Consider the following 11,375-nt stretch of genomic DNA (forward strand, 5'->3'; position numbering starts at 1 on the left):
CGAATAAAAAAATAGGGGCAGATTTCTACAGAATGAATAGCAAGTTAGAAAATAGGGGCAGATTTCTACAGATTGAATAACGAATTAGAAAATAGGGGCAGTTTCTACAGAATGATTAGCAAATTAGAAAATAGGGGTAGTTTTCTGCAGAATGAATAGCTGATTAGAAAATAGGGGCAGATTTCTACAAAATGAATAGCAAAATAGGAAAAAGGTCACATTTCCAGAAAATGAATAGCATAGAAAACAAAACAAAAACAGTTCATTTTCTGGTCGCTTTTACCCCTGGCGGTACGTGATTAATTCTGATGATCTGGTTTTATTAAACATCGGATAGGCTTTTAAGACTTACTTTAACAATTGATAGGTCTGCATTTTCGTTTCGGGATTGAGACAAGGCAAGAAGAAATGAGAATATTCTTGGCTGTGTTTAATTGAAGATGGTGTCAATCGTAAATGGCAAATTTTGCGCAATGGTACATAAGTCATACACCCATCACAAAGTCTTATAAATTATGAGACCGCAAGAAAGCTGAAATGTTTACCTTCAGTTTGAGTTATTGGGTTATTTTTCTTCTATCTCGGCAACGATGGGAGGTCATAACCTTCCTTTCAGATAATTGCTCTGACATGCCACCATAGACGTTCCATAGAGTTCTACCAGGGCTTAAAGCAGTACAGTTGCTTATTTGTTATTCTGGGCGTGTAGACGAATTCAAGAAACAGGCCATTATAAGCCAACCCCGACCAAACTGACCTATTCTCAATCTATTGCAGTGCATAGTGTACACCCATATCATGTATACGACAAATGTGTTTGCGCAGCAACTGGTAGAAACGAGGTCGAAAACACCCCGGTCCCGCTATACTGTCGACATCGTCCCACCCAATATTATAATCAATAGAAATCTGGTGCTCGGCGCATTTGGGCAGACGGCAGCAGACGAGAATCATTCAGTGTAAACGTATTCACGAGGCGATACCTTTCAAGATGTGTGACGTTGACGACATTATGACAAAATGCGGCACTAATGCCGAAGCCTGCAAAAAGATTTGCGATGATGGTTGTGGAGCTTTTGATAAATATGATAAAGACAAAAATGGGAGTCTGTCCAAGGAAGAAATCGGCACCCTTCTTGCTGCAGGAGGCTCCAACATGTCTAAGGAGGTAGGGGAACATTTTCGTTAAATTCTATCGTGTCCCGTGCCCGGCATCTTGATCCATCGCACGAATACTCCTAATCATGTTAATCCAAGAGGAAATTTGGATGCGGGCACGAATGCACGCTATCGGTTTTGTTGTACTAAGCTTTAACATAACAGGTTTTCGGCCACTGCATGCTTCTTTTACTAGGCATCTTGCCAAATCTATTGCAGGACTTGGCCGATTATTAAGCAGAGGAAAATGATGGAGGCATGTGTCATAACTTTGTTCAGTTAAAGAGATCCAGTCGTAGCATAAGTCTTTATTTAGACCAGCTGAATTTGGTAAAAATAACTAAATTGGTGATTACTTCTTATGCAGCTCATTGGCTACATAACCAACTACCTGAGAGGAACTCGAAACTGCTTACATTTATCAATGGACGCTTATTCCTGCCTTAGGTTTTAACCGGGCCGTTTACAAATCCCCATTTTTATAAGTGTTTCGCTATAGGTTTCCTTTAATATACCCGGTTAAAATCCCAGCGATAAAACGTAACGCCGCACCGCCTTAATGAATAAATGTGCAACCATAGTCCCTCTTGGCCATCCATTAATATCTGGATTTCAAAAGAGCACAAAGCATACATGCAGTATATATTTGGCAGACTCCCTTCTCTTCCCAAAGCAGTTTAAAAAATGTATACTATTATTAAAAAGAAACATTTTGACTAAAACTTTAAAGGATTCATTTGCTATTGCCCCCCCCCGTCTACGCTTCGTAGGCCCACCCTTTAAAGATTACTGACGATTATATAGATGACCCTCAAGTGACCCATGCACAGGGTCATTCACTGCAACATTGTCAGGCCGGGCCAGGCTGACCTCAAGGGACCCTGGGCAAAGCATGTAAGTCCAGGCAACGGTTGGTAAGCGGGCATTTTCAGGAAATTAGGTCACATGAAATATCATTCCATGGCCAACATGTCGGTAGAAGGTAATCTGGTTACTTAATGCATTACTGTTCAGACAGTTATGGAGTGCCCTGCCGAAGCACATCAGAGAGGCTGAATCTATATTGGCCTTCAAGCGCCTCTTAAAATCTTGGCTGTTCAGTACTGCATTTGGGGAGACGTAGCTCTTGTAGCAGATTTCATATGGATTCTGCGCTCTAAGACATCATTGTATTCTATTGTATTACTATTTCACATGTCATGCATCATGGGCCCTGTTGTTGTCTGTCATAGGCTATTATTCCGGTCAAACCCGATGTAGTATCTGTGTCTAGTATCTGTGTGTCAGTGTTTCCCCGAGATTAGAGAGTTTTCGAAAATCGTGATTTTGTATAGTACTGTAGTTTTAAGCGTGTTTTTGTATAGTTGAACTGTTGAGTCACATGTCTGTTAACTATGGCGAACCAAATAGCACATTGCCAAATCCATCCAAGGGTATAAGGTGCAGATATTGAGATAATTGGCTTTGCCAATCTGTGGCGTTCAAAACTGGTTTTTCAATTTGCCCATTGATGCCCTTTGATGTCCATTGATGCCCATTGATGCCCTTTGATGCCCATTGATGCCCATTGATGCCCCTTGATGCCCGTTGATGCCGAGGTGGTTGCATCAAACAGATTCTGATCCGCGGTTGGCCCTCTAAATATGGATGATGAAAAAAAAACGTGCTCGGACGCCAAATCTACACTTAACCTTCAATAAATCTGTACGATCTGTGGTACGAATTAAACAAATATAAATCGGGTCTGACCACCGGTCTATAATTGGTTCTCAGTTATCGCCCTGCCTGAGGCAATTGTTGGGTAAAAAACAATGGTGTCTAAGTGCATTCCTTCGTCATTCGACAGTCGACACAATCGGACTGGTCTCCGGAAATGGGCTAGACAAAACTGGTATGAAAAAAATAATTGCCATGGCGATAACAAACTTAAAACAACGCAAGTCTTTCTTGGTACCCAAAACACATGAAGATAATTACAACGCATTTGTACATTTTCACCGCCCACAAAAATACACCTTCTTACTTAAGCGTATCCTGTTGCGCAGAAGTTATCTGCTCAACTCGTGGCTAATTAGTGTTTACCCAGGGGTCATTGCGCGCTCCTATGGTCACTTGCACTGTCCCTGGTATCATGTTGAGCTAAAACATATTCGATTGGTCAACGAATAACATTTGACATGCAAATAAGATGTAAATATTGTTTTGACACTTGGCATATTCATTATGTTGAATCGGCGAAAAGGGCGGCATTATTAGACTAGATAACCATTTACCCTAATGCGATCACAAATCAATTGATGGCATAATAGAACTTCATGGACACGGAAAATATATGAAACTAAATTAAATGCTGATATAAAAAATTAATTGCCTCTACAAGAATACCTGATCATTGCCTCTAAACGCAACAGCAGGAAACTGCAGCCACTCCTGAGCCTCAAAATTGGTTCTGCGATCATCCAGCCTACTACAGAAGTAAGAAATCTCGGTCCGCAGTTTGATAACTCAGTGACAATGACCCAGCAAGTGTGAGCAGAGCTATGTATTTCCAGATCTACAGGTTATCAAAAATTCTCAGGCACTTGGATGACGTCACATGTGCCCGGGCTCTTAATGCCCTCGTCACATCAAGACTTGATTTCCAGAACGGTCTATTGCTGGGACTACCCGACTGTGAAGTGTCTAGATTGCAAAAGGCTCAAAACTCAGCCGCCAGGTTGCTAACCAGAACAAGGGAGCGGGAGCATATCACTCCGGTGCTGAAACAGCTACACTGGCTCCCTGTGAGGCAGCGCATTGAGTATAAGGTACTATTGCTCATTCACACAGCACTGCATTGTTCGGCAATGCCCAGTGCACATCAAGGAGCTGTTCGCAACCAGGAACCCAGTGCGACAGCTCCGCTTAGCAGACGATCTATGGCTCCTCCATATTCCTCGTGCCAAAGGAGGACATGGGGATCGATCTGTTGGTGTCCTGGGTCCGAGGCTGTGGAATGAGCTGCCTTGAACTCTGCGCTGTCTCACATCTACAACAACTTTTGAAAACCAACTTAAAACTTTTTATTTTACCAGCACATTTTTATAAGTCATTCAATGCACTATGTCTTGGTCATGTGATTTTTACTACCTTGTTTTTACCATAATATCATCATTGGTCATTTTATGTACAGTGGTTAGGAAATGTTTTAACGCATTGATGTAGCACTTTAATGTGAATAAATTATCATTATTATTATTATTATTATTAAGAAAATTGCGTCATTTAGTCGGGCCATTCGGGCACTCCGAAAAAATTAGAACTGAGGAAGCACGTGTTACAAATGCCAATCGCGCGAGTACTGTGAAAATATCATTTCAAAATCCCTTTTGATAATTTATTTTATATCTAAGTATAAGGCTTCTTCATCTGTATTCACCCTGAGATAATTGCTCAATTTTACAATTATTTGGTCGGCTACAAACGGTTTTGGTCATGATGAAACAGTGCTGACACGTATTGCCCGAATAGACGGGTCATAGGTCAAACATTCTACGTCACCACCAGATTCTGGCGGTGACGGATATGGATATGACGGACACGAGTATCCAGGGTCTAGTGGTGCAGCCATTTTAAATGCTAATCTAGTAGACCCCGGATGTAGAGGTTGAGTAGTGTTCTATTCAGACTCGTGCTATGGAACGAACACGGTTCGTGCAGCAATTTGAGACTGTTTCTATCATGGTCGCTTTGAATTGACCAACACAGGCGAAGGGGGGGGGGCACTGCATGTGAGCAGGGGATATTCCCGTTAATAATGTATAAAGTCAATAAACTGTAATAACTCTTATCCCGAGCGTCATATTTCTTCATACTTATGGCATTTTTATCGAGTAAATATGTTCAAATCATCCCAGTCCCCCCCCCCCCCCCATGACTCTTCCTGTTGCACGTGCACGTGTACCTTCAAAAAACATCTGCCCCCCCCACCCGTGAAAAAAACTTAGAGCTCACTTATTCCATGGCACCAGCTAATTATTGCCTTATTCTACTTTTTAGACGGTGTTTTCATTTTGTGATCTGGATGCTGATAACAAAGTAACGAAGGAGGAATTCATCAAAGCATTAGTCTGGTATGTAGAAGTTTATGTCTCGATGCGGAATTTCAGTGCTGCCATCTGGAATCACGCGACAGCTCGAAGTGCATTGATCCATAATTCGTACCCGGTGTAAAATGAATGGACGTTCTAGGAATGCAGGACCCCGTACAATAGCTGTGTATTGTCAACGAATGTTGTTAATGGTTTGGTTAGGGTTAGCTACATAATCTTCAACAAAGGAACTCTGCGACTCTATTCACTTTAACAAAAGGACCGGACTTAGATTCCGGGGATTTTGCATTTCTATACACCTTACTCTAAAATAACTATGTTCTCTGTGTAAAAGCGCGTCATAATAAGATTCTGCTCTACTACGGGAAGTACATTCCAATGACCGAATTCTTTGTTGTATAGGGTGGGTAAGTGCACATTTTGATGCCCACGGGGTATAGCCCTTTGGAAAAATACCCGATTTGCTTTGAAATACCCCAACCTTCCTTACAAAAGATTTTATCAATGGACTCTTCTTTCGGAAGATATAACCATCCTCGATTATGCACTGAGATGTCAACAGACCAGAGTCAGTCGTATCCTCCTCACTGACCCTGGAATTCACCGATGATTATTCGCGGGATAAGACGGTCATATCTACTCCGCCGAACTCAGTTAATATTGCAAACCATCATCGCATCTTAAACGCGCTCTCATTGGCTGAAATTTTGAATTCATGGGACGCACCTGCGGAATTTCTTGTTATTGCACGATCTGGTAAGGAGCATTCATCCTACCCCCGCAATCGGAGATAGACGTGGATAAATACCACAAAAGAAAAATATAACAAGGAGTAAATTGATGATGATCTGGAAAGCAGTTTGTATTAATTTGAAAAGCGCTTTTGAAACCATGAAAGGAACAAATTCATCATCGCACGGCGTGTGTGTTGAGATGTTAGAACAGCCGACAATCCCACTGGAAGCCCGTGGGTTGATGTAGGGCATCAGCGCGGTATTTTCGCATGTGTTTGGTGGTTAACCTCAAGATCGATGTGAGCTTACACGACGAACGAAAATACATAGGTTATCACTCGACGACCTTTCCGTGTCCTACATCGATACATCATGATCGTTTGGGACTACGACTCGACTGAAGACGAGAGTTCGCGGGATAACGTTCGTAATAAAATCGGATGGCCAAGTAAAAACTATCGTCGTTACACGTTGATTTCAGATTGATATGTAAAGAACGAAGCCCTGTTTCAACCGAACATGTCCTGATTGACGCACAACGTCCATCTTTATCGACTCTTATGATCACATTTTCATGATAACAACATCTTTCTGACACTTGCGTGTAGCCAATCATACAACATGGCCGTTGCAACTTTGACAAGGATATACTTCCAAATATTTTGTTTTGATAATTATTCTATTTGCTGGAATACTTACATATAGCTTATATGAGGCTCTCGAGGAAGCTCTTAGATTTTAAATATACACCAACTTCCATTCCCAGGGGTCAATACGCTCCCCCTATATGCCTTCGTCGTCGTCTGATGTAGGCGATGTCGTCAGGCGTCCAGGGTCTACATACAGTGCAGCTATTTTGAATTGCTGATCAAATAGCCCCCTGACTACATTTACGCCATTAACTCGGTGACGTCCTGTATCCATTTCTACTTTTAGCACCTCCATCGAAGACGACATCAGGAGAGTGTTTAACGATTTCGACAAAAACAAGAACCACACCATTGACAAGGCGGAACTTGGGGCCGTGTCGGGGGAGTGCGCCAAGCAAGGCATCGATCAGGCGAGCCTAGCCAGGGTCATGGAGAAATACGATACTGATTCCAGCGGAGAAATTAGTTTTGATGAGTTCAAGGCGGCATTCTTTAGCAAATAATTTGCACATGCCGGTCATGCGTCTGTCAGGAGCCACCGTGGCCCCCTGGGGTGTGACCCGTGGCAGCGATGAAAAATTGATGAGGGAATTTCCAAACTAAGTAAACTTTCAAAGAAATAGATGGACTGCGGATGGTACGCATACAAGACGGCATATTCTTACCAGGTCTATTGCAAAGTCAGTCAGCAGCCGTCACGATTTTTTTAAGGCAGAGGTATTAAGAGGTACATTCCAATACCAAATTCGCACAGTGGCGACATTTCAGACATTTTACAAGAACTGCTATGTACCGCATTATGCATATCGGCCGTGCGGATATATGTTTTTAATTGTTCCTTCGTCAGAAAGAAGGGAGCACGAGTTTTGTGTGCTTGTAAGTAAAAAGACACACACACTTGTATGTATTGCATTTTTTAGCTTGGTAAGGCCAAACAATCGACTCCATATCGTTGGCCGTAGTGCATTCCTAGTACGGTGTAACGAGAAATTCATCGAGCTTTTCCATAAATAAACATAACGTCTGATGCGTTTGGAACTGTAAGTTATTTTGGTTTCGAACACCAGACCGGGCAAGGGATACCATTGATGAACAACTGTACAGGACTGGTGCTGCCATTTTAAATAAGCTTCAGCTCCTGGCCGGGTTCCCAGCAACGGGTATGATCCCCCCCCCCCCCCCCCCCACTCCCCTTATTTAGGGGGTACATAGGCTTGTTCCCAAGTTTTAAAATCACCCCCTAATGGAAGGAAACAGCATTTTTTTGTACCCCCTATTTGCGGGCTTTTGTGAGGAAATTGACCCCCTATTTGAAGGAAGGATTTGATCTTATTGAGGCCCGGGCGGAGTGTAGGAGTTGAGTGTAGCTCAACTACATGGAGAGGGAATTAACACGATTACCAACACCCCTGACGGACCCTATTCTCTCTGCAGCGTGGAAAGAGCGGAAAATAGCAGTAATAACACCCCTATTTATTGATTTTTCGGGGATTTTCCCCCGAAACAAGAGTGAAAATTAACCCCCTTTTCCCGAAAAATCGGGAACGCGCCTGCGGCCCCCTTGACTATGGAAGTGGGGGGGGGGGGGTATGATCGATTACATATCGTAAACGATTATGCCGTAAAATGCTGATAGTATATTAGTGCAGTCTTCAGAAGTTGGCTAGTAATGGCTAGAAAGACACAAGAGTGCGATTGTACTGTAGAGTGCAGGCCACTGTGTAAATTGCCACCGTTTCATTTAACATCGCTGCTTACGGAAACATTGAACAAATTACTGCTGTAAAGAGGACTAGGAGCCGTTGCGATTTCACACTAGGGAAAATGTTAAAGTTTTAGGGTCACGAAGGCACCTGGGAGATGCGGTAGTAATCAAGACATACATCTGCATCCAAAGTCATTTATATTCTTTCTTCTATACTAACTCAGGCTATAACCACTTTATTTGGTGTCGGTTTGACAGTTGGTCCGCTGCTGACAGACAGATGGCTTTCCAATCGTCACTATGGTCAACACTTGTTGAGGTTGATCTTCATGAATTAATTTTCTTTCTCCGGGTCTGGTGTATAGCAGTCTGAATTGCTCCCAGCAGGAAAATACAAAAATGTAATTGTCCGTCCCTATTGTATGGTGAATTATCATGTACATAGCTATTCAGATACCATGGCCGTTACCCCTAAGAGACTAACAGGGCATAGTAGCTTCCCTCGTCCCCTGGCCACTCTAGCCTAAAACAGTTCAGAGTCGTTGGGCCAATACCTAAGTATGACTGCGTTGATAGCAACATATTTTTGCTTTTATTGAACATTAACGGTTTTTCATAAAGTTGATCACATTGATTTTACTGGACATCGTCACAAAATGGCGGTTTTTTTACCTCTCCGTACCAATTGTTGTACCATCTTTGGTGGAAATTTACCTATGTATGCAATACGACCTGCAGTTTTAGAAATTTCTCTGTAAACGTAACCGTTTATGAATACAATAGGGAGTTTCCGCATCGCTTACGATTACGATTACGATTACGATTTCAAAGTCGTAATCGTAATACTCTCAAAACCGGCATGAACCAGAAATTTTGTTTCCGCATTCACATTAACGACTTGGTGCACTGTATAGTTTAGGCCCTTTACTCTGCTCTCATGCTCTGGGTGCACTTTTCTCGGCGCTAAAACATGATCAAAATCGCCGTTGATCACATTAAATGCGGTTCCTATGTTTGACAGATATGTTCTAAAGTATTATTCAATGAAAAGTTCACCTTGAATTTGATATGTAGCGTGGAAAATAGGCTTTTCGCTAATCCATGTAATCGTTTTTCGACTTACGAAGATCAGCCGGAATCCTCGTAAGAACGAGACGAAACTACCATCGACGATTTCGCTGGGGATGTCGTAGCACCAAAAATCGATGACGTCAAACACAAATCGTAATCGTAATCGTAATCGTAAGCGATGCGGAAACTCGCTAATAAGTTCGATATTGCATCGCAAGAAGATCGACCTCAACGGGTAGACTCTAGTATCACCGATCTAACACTGTTTCGGAATATGCACGCCAAGCCCACGAGAGATACAATGCCTTTTGTCGTTCGATGCCATTCGACATGTTCAATCGAGATAGGCAATAGGAGGGTTACATCAAATTGTCTGACATTTCTGTTGGTCATCATGCCATCATGTCCTGCCCTTGGTGTTTTTGTGTCGATTTCACAGCAGGGGTTCAGAATGACGGGCACAGAATGACAGGCGCTAAGCCAATCAGGTATGAAGGGGCTTTGGCCTGTTCAATGCACGTTGTGCTGGGGACGGTCATGCCCCGAGATAATGAACCGGTGTTAGATCGGTGAGTCTAGAGTATTTTGCTGCAAGGCTATATGGAGAAACTTAACTACAGGGTGGCCCAGAATTATTTTCCCTTGCACAATAGAAATCTATTGTGTATCTATCGTGTGAGGGAAAATAATTCTGGGCCATCCTGTAGAGGCAGCAAACATGCGGATGGCTACTTTTCACGTTTTGGCTTCATTTATATGATTCATGTTCTTGGCTGCTTTTCATTTTCAATAGATGTAATTTCTTGAAACAATGATTGCTCTACCCCTGTACGATTTTCCTTCTGAGACTAAGAGGCATCGAGCAACGACATGCAGTTTTTTTCCCTATGAACCATTATGTATAAATGATATTGGGACAGTCCAAAACTATCCCTTAGACTAGACTATCATTCGCGACCAATATCAAATAAGGATAGAAAATGTTAATCTCTAAAGTTCATGACTGTTTTTGGACACTCGACGTTTGTGTCAATCCTTGTGAATAAGACGCACTACCAATGATTTTCGATGCCGTTGTCTAATTTCGTTCATACATGTACACTTCTTTGATGAATCGACCGAGACTGCAGTTCGTGAAAAATTAAAGTGTTGTTGCGGAAATTATCGGCATCGGTTTTCGGGTTGAAATTGTAGGGTTCGTAGCAGGGTGATTTCCATATTCAAAGTAAACCACGTTTGTGTCTCCTTCACAAGCATCTCCGCGATATAAGATTGTTTTAAAAAAATAAGGCGTCTCCTAAGTAAGTTGAACAATTTAGAAAATGTTATTTCGATATCTTTATTTTAGCTATTCCCTCTTTTTGAAAAATAAAATGTATTTGCAACACTAAAGCTTTTTTCTTCAGTTATTAACTTGTGGATGACTGGCGTAATCGGCCGACTGACGAATAAAGCTTTTGCAAATAGTATATCATCAGTGCGTGCCAATGCAGAGTAAATGCAACGATTATAAAACGGGGTATTTGAATAACGGATGTTTTTCCCAAATGTACGCGATGATGACGTGCCCCATTAACAGGACGTAACATCTATTTTAAAATGCGTTTCCAAAGTGAATGCATGAGGACAATCCATTTAATAAGTGTCGTATATCACTGGAAACGCCCGATTCCCGTGAATAAGGACAATCACAATGTATTACATTACCAAAACAAAAATGTGTCGGAAGGAACTATATGGATGGTCCCATCGCACCCCCCCTCCAGCAGTATGACACAGAAGGGCTAGTTGACTGTCCACCGGGGGGGGGGGGGGGTTTGGGGGGAGCTTCCCCCCAACGCACTGGTAAAAACCTATGTCGACGGAGGGGGGTTTGGGGGGTGTCCCCCCATTGTAACAGCTGTAGTTGTTAGAGCTTGCACTTAACATATGCTCGTAGGGGGGTTCGGGGGAGCTCCCCCGACCT

At 42.4% G+C, this 11,375-nt stretch overlaps 1 protein-coding gene across 1 annotated transcript; it reads left to right on the plus strand.

Annotated features, from left to right (window-relative positions):
• The first annotated feature begins 898 nt into the window (after nucleotides 1–898).
• LOC135500287 (uncharacterized) lies at nucleotides 899–10,801 on the plus strand. The gene is made up of 3 exons (XM_064791644.1): nucleotides 899–1,168; nucleotides 5,197–5,270; nucleotides 6,920–10,801. Exons 1-3 carry the CDS (start codon nucleotides 992–994, stop codon nucleotides 7,134–7,136), a joined length of 468 nt encoding a protein of 155 aa, XP_064647714.1. The 5' UTR covers nucleotides 899–991; the 3' UTR covers nucleotides 7,137–10,801.
• Nucleotides 10,802–11,375: the final 574 nt, after the last annotated feature.

Source organism: Lineus longissimus, chromosome 16 (assembly GCF_910592395.1).
Source record: "Lineus longissimus chromosome 16, tnLinLong1.2, whole genome shotgun sequence".
NCBI lineage: Eukaryota > Metazoa > Nemertea > Pilidiophora > Heteronemertea > Lineidae > Lineus > Lineus longissimus.

Coding starts and splice junctions, on each gene's coding strand:
- LOC135500287 (XM_064791644.1), top strand. CDS start 992: ATGTGTGACGTTGACGACATTATGACAAAATGCGGCACTAATGCCGAA. Junction 1,169..5,196: donor GCTCCAACATGTCTAAGGAG/GTAGGGGAACAT, acceptor TCTACTTTTTAG/ACGGTGTTTTCATTTTGTGA. Junction 5,271..6,919: donor TTCATCAAAGCATTAGTCTG/GTATGTAGAAGT, acceptor TTCTACTTTTAG/CACCTCCATCGAAGACGACA.